Below are 19719 nucleotides of genomic sequence, written 5' to 3'. Positions count from 1 at the left end.
CAGTGGAAGCAGAGGCCACATGCCATATACATTAGATTAGATTCCCTGTTCCCTGAAATTTAATCTCACCTTTGCAATCTACTACCTATGTGATATTGGCCAGGTCATTTGAGTTCTCAGGTGCCTCATCTGTACAATTAAAACATGTGACCGCATAATCTCTGAGGCCCCTTCTAGCTCTAAATCTTATGAAAAACCTGAGTGATCTTTCTAATGTCTTTCAGGAGATCATGAATTTGCCTGAGATACCTGTAAGCTCCAAGAGAGGAGAGATCATAGGAGCTAGAGCTAGAAGGTGACCTTAATGGCCATCTAGCCCAAACTCTCACTTTACAGATGAGATATTTTTTAAAAGCACTTAGTACAGTACCTGGCACATAGTAGGTGTTATAAAAATGCCTTTTCAAAAAGATAAGGAAACTAAACTTCACAGAAGAGAAGTAATTGGACAAAGCAACGCAGATAGTTACATGGCAACATTCAATGTATCTTTATGTATCTATCACCCATGATATCTAATTTGGGGCAACAGATATGTGTGTGAATGTATGCATATACTTATACACATATATGTATATACATACATATATACATGTACCCATGCATATAAATATGACCTCAGTAAATATTTGTGGAATAAAATAATGACTCTAATTCTTCTCCTGAAGAATAAGGCAGTCACCATGACCTCAGTTCACATACAATATTTTCCCAGCTTTTTCTATACTTAACTATCTCTGTCTATGCTCTCTCACCAACTAGAGGGAAAATGCTATAGTTGGATTAGACCGCTAAGCCTCACAAATGCTTAGTACTGGTTCAAGTACTAAGCCAGTACTGGTTCAAGGCACTATAATCCCTCCCCGATCAATCTGGAGATAAATGGGGAGGGGAGCAAGGATAAGGGACAACTCACTGAAGAGATTCTCCAGCCGTATCATGCAGGCAACAAAACTGTCAAAGTGAATACTGAGAGCACTGCCCCCATAGCGCACAGCAATTGCCTGTTGTACTTGGTTGTTGAGGGTGAAGCCTGGAGGGACAGAATGGAGACAGGTTTGAGAGAATGACCAAATCTTTTCTTTGTCAGCAGTGAAACTGAACCCTCCCCAAGGACTGGGAGAGGATGGGGAAGGAGGACGGCAAAGAAGCTTTACTATGGTTTTGCATAAATTTGTAAAGCAGGCCAACTGGTCCTTCATAGGTCCCCCTCCAGTTGATGCTATATGTGTTTTATTGACTTCTTTATAGTGACCCTGGACAGGGTCTACTTGTCCAATATGGTAGCCAAGGATAGGCCTCTTCCTATTAATGTCAATTGTGATATGGTTCAGATCATACATTGTGGTGAAACAGATACCTAGAAGGTCAAGAAAAGATGGATGGCTGTTAATCAATCAATCACCAAACATTTATTCAGAGCCTACTATACTTAGTAATTATACTAAGCTCTGGGAATATAAGTACAGACCCTGTCCTCAAGGAGTTTACAGTCTAGGTAGGTTGAGACAACATGTACATATTATTTTGTTGTTCAGTTATTTCAATCATGTTCAACTGTCCATAACCCCATTTTTAGGAGGCATTTTCTTGACAAAGATACTGGAGTATATAGCCATCTCCATCTTCCTGACTCCAGATCCAACTCTCTATTCACTGGCACCAGGTATATATTTAGGAATATATAATATGGACACAATGTTATTGGAGCAGAGAAAGCAGGCACCAGCAACTGGAGGGGATCAGAAAGGATCCAAAGGCTGAGGATTCAGAAGAAAACTGCTGATCAGGGTCCAGAAAATCTTAAGTTCGAACATATTAACTAACAAAACTTCCAGAGAGAGGTCTGGATTCATCAGTGTGTGCTCTCTCATTTTTCATCTGAGTATCTCTTTTTATATCCACATACTAAAAGTAAAGGTGGGGAGAGATAAGAAAACAACTACCAGGCATCCCTTTCAGGTTCCTCAGCCAACAGAACTCTAGGGAATATGGATAAAGTCCTAAAATTGCTGCCATCTCTCCCTCTGATAAAGTAAAAGCTCTTAGAAAAACTTAAAGTATGGCAACTATTAGGATGCTTTGCATACAATAGGTGCTCGATAAATCTATGCTGATTTATTTTTAGACAGACACATAATAAGGAACTCTCCCTCTACCAAAAGATCAACATTTATTCTTCAACAAGGATCTTGGGGCAGCTAGGTGGCACAGTGAGTAAAGCGCTGGCCTTGGAGCCAGGAGGACCTGAGTTCGGATCCAGCTTCAGGCACTTAACACACACACATACACACACACACACAAACTAGTCGTGTGACCTTGGGCAAGTTACTTAACCCCAACTGCCCTCCAAAAAAGCAAAAAAAAAAAAGTATCTTTCTCTGTTGGTTTTTATTATGAAACTATCAATAATCACAATGACATTATATTTGTATCTCAATTTTAAACTTGAAAATTTGGGTCTCAAGACCCTGACCAGAGATCAGTCCCACCTGCTTTCTTGAAAGCTGTCCTCATCTCATGGGTATTGATGGTTCCTGAGTGATTGGCATCTACTTCCTGGTAGATCTCCTGAAACAGAGAAGAAATGCCAAGCAGAAAATAATCCTTTGTGAAAATTTCAGGAGCTCATGCTCTCCCCTACTCCTAGTGACTCACTCCTAGGGTGAAAATCTGCCCTCTCTTCCCAGAAGGAGTAAGAACAGAGATAAATGTTTGTCTTGAACACCAGGGTAAGACAATCATTACTTCTCTGGGATAGTGGAGGCTTTTGTTTGGGGAGTTGGTATTTTGTTCTCTAATTTTTCATCTCCTCTTTATCTTATCTTGAACCATAACATACATAAGTGTCATGGTGATTATAACTAGAAAGTTGAGTACCTAAATTAACCTAGAACAATACAGGGATGACTTTTGGGATGTAGAATTAGGATTTGGAGGAGATAGAAAGAATTAAATGAATAGTTACCAAATACTTCTGAATCTTCAGCCACAGTGTCTTGAGATTTACAAATCCCAAAGTGCCTGTCCCATTATTCTTGACATGTTAAGGACATAGTATAGATAACAACAGTTTAGACTAAAGTCTATGCACCCTGCAATTTTTTTTCTTATGGAGGAGTCATCCTATCAGGTGTCAGCTTCAGATCAGTCTCTTGTATATGTTTTTCAAATTTGCCTCAAAGACAAATATAATGCTATACTTAGCCAAAGAGATGAGGACACCAAAGATGAATGTCAGCTTGTTGGACAGGAATTCCCTCAGCATTTCTTTCCTTGAACCCTAAGAAATTTTTCCCTGACCCTGTGACTGAAGAGATACAAGTAACTGACAAGCTAGTCCTTCCTATCCTTTGGCATTGTAGGGAGGGAAAGTTGTGAATAGTCCTGAGAAATAAGACATAGAGTAGTCTTGGGAACCAGTGAGGAGAAGCCACAGATGGAAGTAGTGCCATGAGAATACCATCTCAAGACTCTAGGATGGAGCTATGTGCGCAGATCATACATTAGACATTTTAAGATGAATGTTGTGTCTGAGTTACACCCTCCAACCCACCCCCACATCATTCCCTTACCCCATTAGGCTCTCTTGCTCCCCTCTCTGGAGAGAGTGAGAGCATGAAGTTTTTTCCCCTAGAACCAGGAAAATCTGTTTCTTACAAGTTTGTTACTTTTCTTTGTTTAAATGTTTACTTTGCCTCTTAAGCAGGCAATTGAGATAAATACTTAACCATAAGCACTGCTAATGTGGTTGTACTTATTGTGAAGGCACCAGATGGGGGGCTGTATCCTAGGGGAGGAGGGAAAGGGATAGAGATTTTGAAGCAGCAGTGATTTTTGCTAAAAATGCACTGGCTAGGAGCTCAGAGATGAAAAAGGGAATTATTGATTCATTTTTACAACTTCAAGGGCAGAGAGAGAATACTTATACTGGAATCCTTTTAGGCAATGAATGAGTCAGCAATCACTTGGGATCTGTGACTAGCTGGGCTAAAACTGAGACCGGTTTCTGTCACTGTTTTCCCCAGGCTTAGTTCAAGAGGAAAATCCCTCCTAGACAGGAAGAACCTAGGAAGTGACTAGACAGAAAGTCTGGTCCAAAGGTAAGAGTAGTTCATCCAGAAAAAGAGGTATGTGGGAGAGGTAGGGAATAAGAGTAATTGACAGTCATGCTTACCATTATAGCCCCACTTCCCAGCACCACACCACTGCTAAACATCTATCCAATAGTATTATACCTAAGCCAGTTAGGAAGTACGTGTTCAGTACACATATTCTCATTGAGGAGCAGCAGAAGGCAGAACTAAGAGGTAACAAATTTTGATGAAGAGTGAGAAAGATTCTATAAAGAGTATAGGATTTAGAGTTTGAAGGGACCCTAAGGTCATCTAGTCCAACCCCCTCTATGGCCCAAAGAGATAGAGGGTCTTGAGAGCTAGGTGACACAATGGATAGAGCATTGGACCTGGAGTCAGGAAGACCTGTGTTCAAATATGGCCTCAGACATTTACTAGCTATGTGACCCTGGGCCAGTCACTGAACTCCAATTGCCGAGAGAGAGAGAGAGAGAGAGAGAGAGAGAGAGAGAGAGAGAGAGAGAGAGAGAGAGAGAGAGAGAGACAGACAGAGAGAGAGACAGACAGACAGAGAGAGAGAGACAGACAGAGAGAGAGAGACAGAGAGAGAGACAGAGAGAGACAGAGACAGAGACAGAAGGAGGATGGGAGGGAGGGAGGGAGGGAGGGAGGGAGGGAGGGAGGAAGGAAGAGAGTTGCCCTCCGTCACATAGGCAATAACTAGCAGTACTAGGATTTGAACTTAGGTCCTTTCTGCCTTGCCAATCTGTGTCCCAGATCCAAGAAGACACAGCAATATCTAAAAGTTTAATTGGCCTAGGGGACTAAGGGAACCCAAAAGACCTTTATAGTAAGGTCTAAAATTGTTGTTGTTGTTGTTGTTCAGTCATGTCCAACTCTTCATGAACCCATTTGGGGATTCCTTGGCAAAGAATACTGGAATTGTTTGCCATTTCCTTCTCCAATTCCTTTTATAGATGAGGAAACTGAGGTGAACCATATTAAGTGATTTGTCCAGGGTCACACAGCTAGAAAGTGTCTGAGGCTGAATTTGAACTCAGGAAAATGAATCTTCCTAACTCCAAGGCCCATGGCTCTATCCACTTTACCCTGGTCTAAAAAGACACAACTCCAATTAATCTGTCAGCAGCGATGCCAAAATGTGGAGAAAGGTCATCAGCTTTCATGAGATTCAAAAGCAGTTGTCTACCTATGTTCTGCAAATAGATAAAGCTGCTAACTCCCAACAACATGATTATCTGTCTGCCAGTTATGAAAGATACCGACGACGTCCTCCCAAAGACAGTGCCTAAAGAATGTTTGTTGGGGTATGGTGATACATGCCTGTAATACCTACTACTGAAGAGGCTACTGCTGGTGGATTTCTTGAGCTCATGAGTTCTTGGCTGCAGTGTGCTAAGCTATTCAGGCGTCCATGCTAAGTGTGGCACCAATATGGTGAGCCCCTGAAATGGGGGGAGGAGAAGGCCACCAGGCTGTCTAAAGGGGGTGAACCAGCCCAGATTGGAAACAAAGCAGCTCAAAATTCCTGCATCTATCGGCAGGAGGATCAGACCCATTAGTGGCCACTGCACTTTCTGCTTGGGTAAAACAGAGAGACCCGGTTTCAGGGGAAAAAAAAATAGTTTGTGTTTTTACAACTACTCATGGTGAAAGGTGCTGAACCAATCCTTGATACACTGCAAACTGCCTAAACAGCCTAATGGGGAACACTTAAAGAATGAGAACACCTGTAAGATAGGGGATGACAACATCACAGGGGCTCTTGTGGAGCAAGGAAACAGATGCAAATGCCAATGTGAAGAGCAAGTGTTTGCTATTTAATGCTTGTCTACCAGACATCCCTTAAAAGGAAGCTATACCGGCAGGCTTGTCTTGATTGGGATGACTCAGAGATCAAGGAGCTATTTGTAGTAAAGCAAGGAATATATTGTCAACACCCTGTAGATTCTCCTGATACAAAAATTAAGTTAAGAAGCACAAGGGCCCATGGAAGGATGAGCACAGAGGTTGAAGACATGTAGGACCATGGCAATGACCAGCACTGATAAGCTCCAGGAAGAGGGCATTCATGCCTCTCTAAGATGAAGACAATACCTTTCATGTGTGTATATGTATATGTGTATGCTTTTCAAAAGAGCATTCTTCCCAGTACTATTTTCTAATAACACCTAGTAACACCTAGCAGAGTTCTTTGACAGCACATTTATTCTTATTCAATTTACAAACATTTATCATTACAACCCTGCTAAAATCCCACCTTCTAAAGGAAGCCTTTCCAACTCCATTTCATTCCAGTGCCTCCTCTTGTTAATTATTTCCTATTTATCCTGTATATATTTTGCTTTGCATATATCTTTTTGTATGGTGTCTCCTTCCTTAGATTGTAAGCTCCTTGAGGGCAGGGACTGTCTTTTGCCTCTTTTTGTATCCCCAATGCTTAGCACAGTACCTGGCACATAGTAGGTGCTTAATGAATGTTGACTGACTGATTGCATGGGAATATAAATACCTACAAGCGCTGTCCTAGGTGCTAAGGATACTCGCATCCAACTATGTGAAGCCATCAAAAAGGGGACAGCATGGTATAGAGGAGAGCACACTGGATTTGGATTGGAGAAGCCATGGTTCAAATGCTAGTTCCTCTTCTTACTACTTGTGTGACTTTAGAAAAGAAATCTCAACTCTCTGAGTTTCAGTTTACTCCTAGATGGAGTGAAAAAGCAATTATATGCCAAATACTGTGCTAAGCCCCAGGGATACAGATATACAAACAGACAGGTTCTGACTTCAAGGAACTTACATCCTAATGGAAGAGACAACAAATATAGGAAAAGGTGATATCAGGAATGTTTTGGTTTGGAAAGACAGAGGAATGATGAGTAGAGCTTTATAGAGCAAAGCTATAGGAGAGCAGATGTCATTCCTGTAGTAATGGCAGAATTTATCTGATTCGGGGCATAGTGGAAAGCACTTAGAGTCAGGAAGACCTGAGTTCAAATATAGACATAGAGGCTTACTAGTTGTGTGACTCTGGACAAGTCACTTAACCTCTGTCTGCCTCAGTTTCCTCATCTTTAAAGAAAAGATAACAAGAGGACCTAACACCTATAGCTGCTACTAAGCAAACTTGGCTACCTAGAGAAGGGCACCAAGCTCCCAGGGTCTCTCATACATGATCCTTTAGTGACAACAGTATTGCAAATTTAAGTTTGTACTTAGAACTAACATTAGCCTGAGTTTTTATACTTTAGCCACAACCTACATTAAACTGTAGCTATGAATTAAAAAGGGGGGAAAGAATGATGTCTATAATATAGTATGATGGGATGAGTTTCACCACTGACTAGCACTATGACCTTGGGCAGATCATGTTCACCACTCCTTTTCCTAGCTACAACATTAAGAAGCTGAAAATGATCTCGAAGTTCCCTTCCTGTTCTAATTTTCTAATGTTCAAACTGCCCCCAATCCAGGGATTGTCCTTAGAATTTAATTATCCCTTAAGAGGTCAGCCCTCCTCTAGGACCCAAAATTGTCAGGCACACACCTCTTACCTGACCCAGATACCTAATTCAGTGTAGAGGGTAGGCTCTGGAATATCTGAAGACCCTCATCTCATACAAAATACCAAAGAGTCCTGTACCCTGAGATGCAACATGCTGACTAAGCCCTCATTTAGAACATGAAGGCAGCCAGGTTGGCACGCAGGTAGACGCAGGGACTTGGCTCTGCTGTCAGACTTGAAGGCCTGCTTGCCTGTTGTGTTCCCCAGTGTGCATCAGCTCTGCTGAATACCAATTACAGTGGAGAAGCTGATGGTAATGAGAGTATGCACCTCTGCCTGCTGAGTGGTTGCTGGAGGGAAGCACTGGCTGGATGCTGCAGCCTCCATCCCATGGTAAACAATTCTAAGCTCTGATGCTACACAGTGTGTCAGACAGACCAGCTCAGGTCCTGTATGTGCCTGCAAAAGTTTTTAGGGACTGGATCTGCAGACAGTCCAGCAGCACTTTCTGCAGAGTTAACCAGCAGGGGGGATATTGGAACAGTGATGGGAGTAATTATTGACAGGCTAGGGATATGGGAGCTGGGGGGGAAGGGAATGTGGTATCAGCTTCATCCTCATCTTCCAGCTGCTGGCTGATAAGTGAAATTCTACCTCAATAACTTCATCCCTTTAACTGAAGGTCTTGATCCCTTTTCAAATTTAAGTACCCCTGGTAGGGGGTGTAATACATTAATCTATTATCAATCATTTATACCTTCATGTGAATTAAGGAACTGATGGAAGCTTTGCCAGAAAAGAGCTTTCTCCCCAAGACAAACTTTGCCTGCTTTGCAACTTTGGGGTTTAGAAGATCTAAAAAGTCAGACAGAATTTAGGAGCTACAGAAAATAAAGTGAGCATGGTGGAGAAGAAATGGCATGAGATAGGAGTTTGAAACTTGGCTCTAATATTTACTATCTGTGTGACCTTGGAAAAGTCATTTCATATCTCTTGGGTATATTCTTTATCTAGTAAATTATGAAACTGATCTCTGACATTCCTTCCAGCTCTAAATTCTTCTCTCCTACAAAACAAGAGAAAGTGATTCTGAAAGGATACATCCAAAAGGCTGATCATTTCTCTGCAGGTATTGATGTTGAATCCATCAAATTTCACGTCTCTTCCTAAATGTTTGAATAAAAAGAAGGGAAGTTTCAGAGGCACTTGAGAGCAGGGAAAATGATGTCCCTGGCAGAGCGCCACAAAATGCATCAGCCCTGAGTTCTTAGGGTCCTCTGGCAGGAAAAGTAGGCCCATGTGACTGGTTCACTGGCAATCTGCTCTCAGCTCAAGGACCACATCTGCTTCATGACATTTGCTAAATGTCATTGATGTCCTGAAGAGCACCCACTATTCTCAGTCTTACTTGCCACTCTCTTCCCCAACACCTAGGAGCAGAGGTTAGGTCTCACTTGTTTTCCCTGGAAAGGAAGAACCACTGGAGTTAGAGAAACAGGCAAGAGTAGATGTCTTAAGGACTGAAGGACTTGATCCATTGTCACAAGACACCTCCCCCCCCCCCCCCCCCCACCCCCCGAGACTCTGGAACAGCTGAATGAGGACGTCTTTACAGTCATCCCTTCCACATCACAACTTTCCTATTGAGGTTTCAATATATGGTGGATTGGCATAAGAAATTAAATGGGAATTTTGGGGGAGTTTTGCAGAAGCTACACACAACACATAAAAGCCAGCAGATGAAACAGAAAAAGTCTACAAACTCAGAAATGCATAAAATATATGTATAGTATTGTATAATATCAATATACTTTATCTTTTAATACCATAATAATTCAAACTTCTTCTCTAGTCCAAAGGGAGGACCAAAGAATTTTACACAGATTTTCCAGCTTGTGGGGGTGCCATGCCCTTAACCCCTGTGATGTAGAAGGGATAACTATACTCTCTCAACATCTCTACTCCTAGTGAGTGACTACAGATACCAGGAGATGGCCCAGTGTTCTGCATACAACCCATACTAGGTTGCTGTGCTGAGTAAATGCCTTTTACTATTGTAAGAGATCTATTCTTCTAAAAATATATATTTTTGTCATTCTATCACAAATATACATAAAGGAGAAATTTCCTCCGCCCACCAGATTGAACCCTCTCTTGTCACAAAAATTAAACAATTAAGTAAAAACATCCCATATGAAGACCATATCTAATATGACGTTCTGCTCTAGTTGTACCTGCCTCTCTGCTATGAGAAAGGAAGTGTTTCATTATCTGTTCCTTGGGACCAGTGTTGGTTTTTCAAAACTCAAGAGGTCAACTTCCTCTTATGTTGTTGCCATTAAGTAGATAGCTCTTTTGGTTATGCTCAGAAGCCTCTTGTGTACTGGATTCAAGAAACTGAAAATAAGTCAACACAAACTTCAAGGATTTAGAGATAATAGAAACCTCAGAAATCATATAGTTCAATTCCCCTTTTAACTTTGATGATTCTTAACTATCTGCTTCCATAAATTCCCCAAAGGGGGTCTACCCTGAAGGAAATCTTAAAGAATTTTGACGTATGTATGCAACAAGTTGGAGGTTTTCCTTGTGATTTCTTGACATTATATGGATAACAATGGAGCACACAAGTTATCTATCAGTTTTTCCTACTAATTCCCTCTTCAAAGATACTCTTGATACATATGTTCTATTATTCTCATAAATATTTTCTATAGATGGGAGGTAGGCATATAGGATGGTAGTTGTTGATCTTTCATTAACTTTTTATTTGTCATAAAAAGATTCAAGATTGTTTTGACACTTTAAGTATCTTTTCTTCCTTCAGGTACTTCATGAATTGATCTCTTAATTCCCTCTCAGTTGTGTAACCTCCAGCATGGAACTCCTCTAGGTACAATTAGTCTAATCCAGCTACTTTTAGTATATTTGTTCTCTTTATGTGTCATTTCCATCTATTCAATGAGCATGTCAGGAACAGTGAAGTTAGAGTCTAAATGCTGTAGTTCCCTTCTCTGGACAGCCAAAAGATTTAGTTGCAAAAAATCTTTGCAGATCATTTCCATCCACCTTTTGCTGTTCTCCTTTCATTTTCATCTTTAAATGCCTTCCGGGTGATTATTTAATTGGGTCCCTAACCAGGCTTTCTTTCAATTGATTCCCTACACATACTTCTTTTCTGTTTTATAAAGCAATACTGCTCATAACTTCTATCCTGCACCATAAGATTCTTCCAATGAATCTGTATTCTAAACCAGTAGGGCCCTTGGCTACCATATCTCTCCACTCTGTCAAGCAAATCAAATTTTTACTAGTGAAGACATTTTTAGACTTTTCTTTAAATCCTCATTATAGTCATCAATTTATAACAGCTAAACTTTCATTTCAAATTATTGTAATCAGTGTCTATATCCTTTCTCCTGTCAATATCTTATTTGGTATCAATAACTTTTTTTTTTTTAAGCAATCGGGGTTAAGTAACTTGCTCAAGGTTACACGGCCAGTTATTTCTGGGTGTGGTGCCGAGTGTCTGAGCCCGGTATTCGATCTCCAGGTCGTCCCAACACTGGAGCTGGTGCTCTTACTCGCTGTGCTACCTGGCCACCCAATCAATAACTTTTTTAAACAAGTTGGAGTAGTATTCATTACACATCTTCTTTTCCTCTTTTTTATTTTTCCTTCTACCTTTGTAGAAATTTTAACCTTTGCTCTAAAGTGGTGATGGTTTGACTCTTCATGTAATATAATGATAGCTGATTCAGAAATTACTCCCACATCAGAAATGAGTTATTTCTTGTCTACTAAAATATATTCATTTTTGTTTTTTGTAATGTTATTCAGTATTTCCTATTTCCAGAGCATTTCAATTCTTTTCTCTAAGAAGGTATTTATAATATTTAAGCATGAGATTTTATAATATATAAGCATGAGTCCCCTGAGTAGCTTACAAGTCTCTAGTTTTTCTTAATCTTTATTTCTGATCCATATTTTCCAACAAGTTTTTCACCATTCTTACCTATGCCTACCTTTGTATGAAAGTCATCAAGTACCAAAGTATATACTGATTAATTTGGAGGATTTCTTATCAAGTTTCATAGAATCTTTCTAACTCTTTATCTTCACCAACAAATGTTGGTGCATAAGCCGCAGTTATTCTCATGGTGGTCTTTTTCCAAATATTTATTTTGAGCACCATGACATGAGATTACTGAATATCCCATAACGTTATGCTTCTTGTTGCCTTTGGATGCAATATAAATCCAGTTATGCCCAACTCCTTTATGTTCCTCCCTAAAGAAAATCTGTGAGCCAAACTTAACATTTAGATGCAACTTGTGTCTTCTGGTTTCACTCTTAGCAAGACTGTCAAGATGATAACAATTTAGTTCCTCTGTTATTTTGACCATCCTTTGGACATCAGATGAGGATCTCACATTTAGAGTAGCAATGGCTAAATTAAAGTTATAGATGGGCAAAAAACAATATGACTCTTATCACCCTCTGCCAGTGTTGCTGCAGAGGTGGAAAGAAGACACACAATTTTGCATATTTCTTTGTTTTATGGGTTGCCATGATCTTAGAATTCATCACCAAGTGACTAGGCTGCTGCTGGTGAACCTCTTTGAACTTGATTCTAGTACCATATTTGAAGTCTTTCTTACATAGTAGAATCTGCCATAGCTTGAACTCTACTGACATGGCTTTTAATAACATAGGGTCACCTCTATAGCATGAGGAGGTATCAGTAAGATTTTATGGAGGATCTACAGCATCACTTTCATTTAAAAAAAAATAAGTCTGTTCCAAGAAGAATGTTAAGGTCATTAAAATCACTGAGTAATTTCTCAAAGACACCTCTCTCTCATTCTCTTGTTTAATTTTGAGATTAATACATTGGCCATTTGTAGCATAATAGACAAGATCTATGAGCTGTTCATTCAACTGTATATCATAGTTTTGACAATAGGAAATTTTTATCCATTTGTTTCTTCTTGTGTGCATAGCAAAGCTGAACTCTTTTGGATATCAGCTAAGAGATGGGTCATGAGGAAATTAAAACAATACTGTCATCGGATAGAAACATCAAGAGAACCTCACCATCATAGAAAATCCCTCTTTGATTTGAACCCTCGAGAACCTATCTTCCTACGGATAGAGTTTTGGACTAGGAGTCATGAAAGCCTGAGTTCAAATAGTTCCTTAGACATTTACTAGCTGACCATTGGTAAGTCATTTAAACATTCTCAACCTGTTTCTTCATCTGCCATTACAAAGGCAGACACCTTGAGTGAGCATCTCTCTGTTTCATACCTCAGTTGATATTATCAATTTGGCATAGCAGATTATGAGCTGCTCTCAAAGTCAGGGAAACCTAGGTTCAAAGTTCTGCCTCTGACACATACTGGCTATGTGAGCCCTGGCAAGTTATTTAATTTCTCAGTACTCTAGGAAACTTTCTAAGACCAAGAGTTGTGAGAAAGTACCAATCTGCACTGGAAAAGAAATTTCCTCACTTGAAGCAGCAGTAAAATCACAAGTCTAGTGTCTATCCCTTGATGTTGATTATCAGAGTGTCATCACAGTACATTATCTTGTTTTTACAGTTTTCATAGACTCTTACATGATTCTGACAGACCTCTGGGAGACACTTTGTTGGGGGAGAGTCTTCAGAGTGACATTTTGCTTGACCCAATCAAATACTTTTTCATAGCAAACAATCTGCACGGTAGGATTGTTTTCTCTATACCTTTCAGCCAATTTTGTGACTGTGAAGATGTAGCCTGCTGTAGAATATCATTTGTGAACCCTGACCATTCCCTTCTCATGACCTTATCAAGTATGTTCTCCATGTGTTTGCATTATTCTCACCAAGATGGGAGAATAGATACAAGAGTCAGTATTGATAGTCTCTCAGTTAGGGTTTTTTGGTACAAATAAGGTCCAACCTTTTTCTTTCTGAGCCTTTATATCTTCCTGTCTTCCAAATACCTTGAGAATTAATCCCTCAAAGTTCTCAAAACTGACCACCTTCAGTAAGGTCCTCTTCTGTATATAGTTGAACTGATCTGATGAAAATTAGCATGTATTACTCTGCACATAACTTTGCATAGTGTTGACAAAATGTCTGAATATTCCTATGGTGCAGTGTTCTTTTCCTTGCAGGGTTCTGTACACCATTTTTTGGGTCACAATAAAAACTTCACTCACGCTTGTCAGGATAGATTAAATTAGCCTGGAAAGATCCTGGTTGGACTGTATAGTGTTGCTGTCATGCTGTGGACAATTATCTTCTTCAAACTAAGCAGGTATACTGCCTATCTCCATAACACCACCTCTACACTCCCTCCCTTACTCTCCAATCCTCCCTAACTCATTGTTATGCTAGTCATTAAGTAGCAAACCCAAGGGGATGGATTGCTGAAGCCATTGATCTGGTCTGAGCTGAGTCAAAGTCAAAGGTCCCGCAGTCCAAATCTTTAGTCCTGCACCCTCCACTGGTGTGGAGTCTCTCCGCTCCTCCTCCTTCAGTGTTAACTTGAGAATAATGATGCCTAAAGCACCTCTCTCTTAGGCTCTTATCATACTTCTAAAAGGCCCCAAAGGGCAACTTACGTTTAGAAAAGAAGTCATTCAGAATAGTTTGGAGTTCATTGGCACTGACATCAGAATCCTAGAAAGGAGAATCCAAAGATTTATGAGGCCTTGAAAGTATTTCAAAATGTCAGATGGAAGTAGAAACTTTACCATGGGGTTCAGATTAATCCATTCGTGCCCTGTTTTAAAGAAACTGAAGTTTTTCAAAAATTAAATTCTCAGCCACCTCCAGGATTTTCAAAAAATCTGAGCTAAGATGGGTACTGATGATGATGGTGAATCCTGTGTATTTCCATACGATACTATCATTCAAAGCTTTCTGTATTTGACAGAGGTTGATTATATCTTATTGATTTAACCTCAAAACAAAGGAAACCAAGGCTTTCTAGGGCTGGCCATTTAAAACCAGGAAGCAGAGATTTAGGAGAACTAAATGCCTTGTATAAATTTGTAGTGATTAGGCAAATCTTGTTTAATAAGCTCACGTGCACATATCCTTTTATAATTTATAAAGCACAGCAATTCTGGGAGTTGAACTCATTGCAGGTATTTTCTGTTTCCATCTTACAGTTGAGGAAGTAGTCATTCTTCATGCTATAGATGATCCCTTTGGATTCTAGTAAACCTATGGACCCTTTCTCAGAATAACAGTTTGTTGCTTCCACTCATAATTGAAGGAAATGCCAAATTTCAATTAGAGGTTAGTGGGGAAAGATGTAATTCTTCCTATTCCAGTTTATGTATCCCTTAAAATCTATCCATGAATTCTCTCCATGGATGCTAAGTTAAGGACCCCTGGCTTATCAGAAACTTTTTAAAAGGAACCTTAAAAATGTTTTCATGATTGTACATGTATAAACTATATTGGATGTCTTACCATCTCAGGGAGGGGGGAAGGGGAAGGAGAAATAAAATTTGGATCTTGAACCTTTTAAAAATATTTTAAAATTGTCTTATCATGTAATTGGGAGAACAATAAAAAATTATAATTAAAAAGGAACCTTAAAATGACTGAAGCAAACACAGTAGTAGAAAGAACAGAGCACTGGTGTTAGGGTCAAAGTCAGGAGAGACCCAAGTTACCTCCAACTGCCTCCAACTCTCACTAGCCTTTCATACAGAAGCAAGGCACTCAGTCTCTCTGAACCTCAGCTCCCTCATCTGTAAAAAATGACAATAATGATACCCATATACCTCCTTACAGGACTGTTGTGAACATGGAATTATAACATAGAGACCTTTGTAAACCTTAGGTGCTCATAAACGTCAGCTAGTATTCTTCATCATAATAGCTATACAAAAGATTAAGTCCCTGGGCCTTTTTCAAGGAACCCAATGTATTTTCATCTCTCTGCATCACTAAATCTACAAATGTGTTCTGAACCTTTCTGAGGAGCTGGGGCCTTTATTTCTTTCTACTCCCAAGGCCCCCAGGGCATCTTATTGTCCACCCAAGAGTAAAACTTTTCTGTATTTATGTGATTACTTGTAAGTGCTGTTCCCAGCTCTGTCTCTAACTTGCTTCATGGCCTCTGTGTTGCTGTGACAATCAACAACTGAGCACAAGCTGGGATGGGAGGATCAATGGGAAGATACTTTCCCTTTTCCATGAACGATGCACGCACCCACACTCGGGTGTCTTGGTGCAAGTTTCGATTCAGGAGACAGAATGAACAGTTTATCCTCTATGTGCAGCATCAGAAACAAAAGAGAAAGAGAGGCAGGCAGCATCTTCAGCATGTTAAACTCGGGGCAAGTTGACTTAGCTCTCTTTACACCTGGGCTGTGCTATTCCTTCTTCTTCTGAAGGGTATTGATTGAGAGAGAATTCAGTGGCTGAGGCTTTGTAGCCAGAAGCCCTGAAACTGACAGGACCAATTTACAAGAGGAGAAAGAAGTTCTTCTTTTGGCAGAACCTGTGTGACTGGGGTTTGCTATTTGCTCAAGAAAGAGGGCAGTCCCAGCAAGGAGATAAAGCACCCCAGAACAACCAAGCCCTGGAAGACCATATGGGAGTGCTGGTCTGTGAACTGCTGGGATTCTCAAATGATGAACTCTCGGTGGTGAAAAGGACCCAGAGACTCAAGACAGGCTACGTCGGGAAGCGGTAGCTTCTTGAGGTGAGCAGAGGCTTATTCCTTTTTCATCCCTGGGAGTATGGTGAGGAGGGGCAGGGAAGAATGGGGAGAATGCAGGTGATTTAAAGAGAAGGCAGCATGGTTTAGTGGAGAGAGAGCTGGACTTGGAACCAAGAAGGTATAGGCTCAGATCCCATGTCTGACACTTGATAGATAGACATATGACTGGGAAAGTCACTTCATGTCTCTCTTTCCTCACCTGTAAAGTGAGGAGGTTAAACTAGATGGCCTCAAAGGGCCCTTCTAGCTCTAAAATCTATGGTCCTTGGAATATTCACAGCAGTCTGGGGAGCCTTGCTCATTCCCACACCCATCACTCACCTCCCCAGCATGCTTCTTAAACAGACACTTGAATTCGGCTTCTACTTGTACTCCCTCACTGGGATGGGGCTAAAGGGAAGGAAAAATGCAGAGTTAAAATGCACGCTCATCCACCCCAGGGCAAAGACAAGGAGCAACTAGTTCCAATTTCTATAAAGGGATTTGCTGACCTTAAAGTACTACAGAAATGTGAGCAATTTTTATAGTGATCATGGAAGGTGGGGCAGAAATCTAGGAGTCAGCTTCTTAGGGATGAGAGAAAGGGAATTCCCATGACTCTTCAGCATTGTGGATAGGATAAATTATCTATAGAGAGACCAATCTCAGCCAGCAGGGAAAGCACTTTGGCCCCATGGAAACTAGGGATCTGTCCAGACAGAGATGAACAGCTCTTACGAGATAATATGGGGGAAATCCTATACTGCCAAGAAAACAATAACAACAGCTCACCTTCATGTAGTGTTTTGAGTTTTAGAAAATACTTTCTTCACAATCCCCTTATGAGGTTATTAGGCAATTGCAAGGGGGTAAAAGTCTCTCCTATAACCCTTACTCAGAAAAAGGGAACACAGGTTCCCCCTAAGAGATAACTAGGCAAAGAGTGGGTTGCCCTCTGAATAACATGTCTGAATCAATGAATTAACTAGGATCAGTCAGACTGTTTCAAATCTTTCTCTTCCCCCTCCCCCCACACACACTACTAGCTATGTGATCCTGGGCAAGTAACTTATTCTCAGCCTCAGTTTCCTCATAAGTAAAATGAGGGGGGTTTACCTCTGGCCTTCAAGATCCCCACACCTTAAGATCCCTGGGCAAGCCACTGAACCTTACTGTCCCCAGGCAATTCTCTAAGGCCATAAATTGCAGAGGAGGTACTAATGTGCTTTTTGGTCCCTTATAAATAGATAGATAGATATCAGAGGAAACTGAGACAAATAGGGTTAAGTGGCTATATCTGAGGCTGAATTTGAACTTGGGTCTTCCTGATTTTAGACCCAGCTTTCTACCCACTGCACCACCTAGCTGTCTCTATACAAATATGAAAGAAGAATATTCCATAGCTGGGTTCTGGTATTCTCCAGGGTATTTTTATTCTAATTAGCTCAGAAAAGGTATGTGACTGAGAGATGGCAAAAAGCCATATATCCAAAGATTTCTGTGAATGAATAAATGAATGAAAGAAAAAGGGGCATGTGGGAAGCATTTACTATGTGCCAGACACTGTGCTAAGCCCTAGGGATACAAATACGCAAAAAAGACTGTCCCTGACCTCAAGAACCTTATATTCTAAAAGGGAGAGACAATACATCTGGGGAATAGAGACAAAATAGGGTGTTTCTGCCACAGAAAGTATGTGTTTACATGTCGCATTTGGATTATGAGTGTCAGGAACCCAGGATCTTGGCAGCTACCACCGTATTAAGTTCTGCACAGTGACTCCCACAGGAAATGTTTGAATCTGTGCAAAGATTCAGAATAAGTGGAAGAAGAAAGCACAGGGGGAGGAGTACATGCATTTTCCAGTAAGCTTCCTTGATAAAGAAACTCCTAGTGGTGAAGGCTGGATATTACTTGGCTTAAAAGAGCAAGGAATGATCTTGTGAATCTATGGCAAGAAGGTACCTTCCACATCTAGTCTTTGCCAGGGGAGAGAACATGCTTCCTGTGACACCCAGCCAGCAAAAGCAAAACCCAGCCTCAGTGATGTGTGGGGTATGCTGCAGCCACAGATGTCTTAGTCCATTCTCTCTGAAAAGTACCAAGGGATCCTTTAATTCCTGAGTGGGCATGGAAGCAGACAGAACTGGGGCTGTGAAATATAAACTACTAATGCTACCCTACCCATGCTGCCCTGCCTCAGAACCCTTATGTCTCTCCCTGAAACATCACTGCTTAAACCCTGCTCTTGTGATGTGCCATCCCAGAGGGACAATAACATGAGCTAAGCAGTGTGGGCCTCCTCATTAGAGTCAAACGATCACCATCCAGGGACTAATACATTCAAAAGGGACAGTTAGCAGCTCTATACTGAAGCTCTAGATGCCAAACCCTATCCACTGTTATTAAAATTCTGCTCTTAGACTAATTTCCTTAGGAGTCTTTCCCAAACGGACTCTTCCCAGGTAATTCCATTCACCCTAGCACTCATTCCTATAGAATCCCATACTCATATAGTCTCAGAGTAGGGAGGTACTTCAGAGGTCATATACCATACATACATGCCCAGCAGCTAGGTAGCACAATAGAATTCTGGACTTGGGGTCAGCAGAACCTGAGTTCAAATCCCCCCTTAGACACACACTTAGCTGTGTGACCCTGAGTAAGTCACATAATCTGTACCATCCTCAGTTTTCTCATCTGTAAATGGGGATAATAATAGCACATGCATTACAGAGTAGTAGAGAGGATCAAATAAGATAATGAAGCACATTGAAAAATACTACATAAATCCTATTAACATGCAGCTCTAAAAAGTGCAGATGCCACAAGTCAGTTAGGTGGTGTAGTGGACAGAGCTTTGTGCCTGGAGTCAAGAAGACCTGAGTTTAAATCTGGCCTCAGACACTACTTGCTGTGTGATCTTGGGTAAGTCATTTAACCCTGTTTGCCTCAGTTTCATCATCTGTCTAATGAGCAGGAGAAGGAAATGGCAAACCACTCCAGCATCTTTGCCAAGAAAAACTCCAGATGAGACCACAAAGAGTTAGACACGACTGAAACAATTGAACAACAAACCACAAGTCAAGGCAATGTTTACTGGTCTCCAGGTGGGTATTTTCTGATGGAGAGGCAGCTTCCATAGGACTAGAACTCCAGCCTTGGAGTTAAGAAGACTTAGATGTGAATCCTAATTCTGTTTACTATGGGAAAGTCAATTGCTTAAGTGACTTGAGAGTTTTCTCAAGGATCCAGGCCACTCTCTAAGACCATAAGTTCCCCAATGAAATGAGATCACAGGTCTGGAAAAAAGAAAGAAAAGAAAGAAAGAAAAGAAAGAAAGAAAGGAAAGAAAGGAAAGAAAGAAAGAAAGAAAGAAAGAAAGAAAGAAAGAAAGAAAGAA

General features: G+C 40.7%; 1 protein-coding gene across 1 annotated transcript in view; it reads right to left on the bottom strand.

The window, feature by feature from the left end:
- The window catches only part of LOC138141741 (calpain-8-like), a 107950-nt gene that overhangs the window by 3794 nt on the left and 84437 nt on the right, over positions 1 to 19719 (bottom strand). Inside the window, exons 14-19 of the mRNA XM_069062568.1 lie at positions 16659 to 16727; positions 14218 to 14275; positions 8707 to 8771; positions 2969 to 3037; positions 2493 to 2571; positions 917 to 1033 (exon numbers count right to left, since the gene is read on the bottom strand). Of these exons, the coding sequence (XP_068918669.1) occupies positions 917 to 1033; positions 2493 to 2571; positions 2969 to 3037; positions 8707 to 8771; positions 14218 to 14275; positions 16659 to 16727 (457 nt within the window). The remainder of the gene's footprint in view (positions 1 to 916; positions 1034 to 2492; positions 2572 to 2968; positions 3038 to 8706; positions 8772 to 14217; positions 14276 to 16658; positions 16728 to 19719) is intronic.

This window comes from Petaurus breviceps, unplaced genomic scaffold, assembly GCF_028583685.1.
Source record: "Petaurus breviceps papuanus isolate PSGF00001 unplaced genomic scaffold, PetGlider_PUasm1.0 90466, whole genome shotgun sequence".
Lineage (NCBI taxonomy): Eukaryota > Metazoa > Chordata > Mammalia > Diprotodontia > Petauridae > Petaurus > Petaurus breviceps.
The sequence above is the reverse complement of the archived record's forward strand: the minus strand, read 5'-3'. Positions and strand labels throughout refer to the sequence as shown.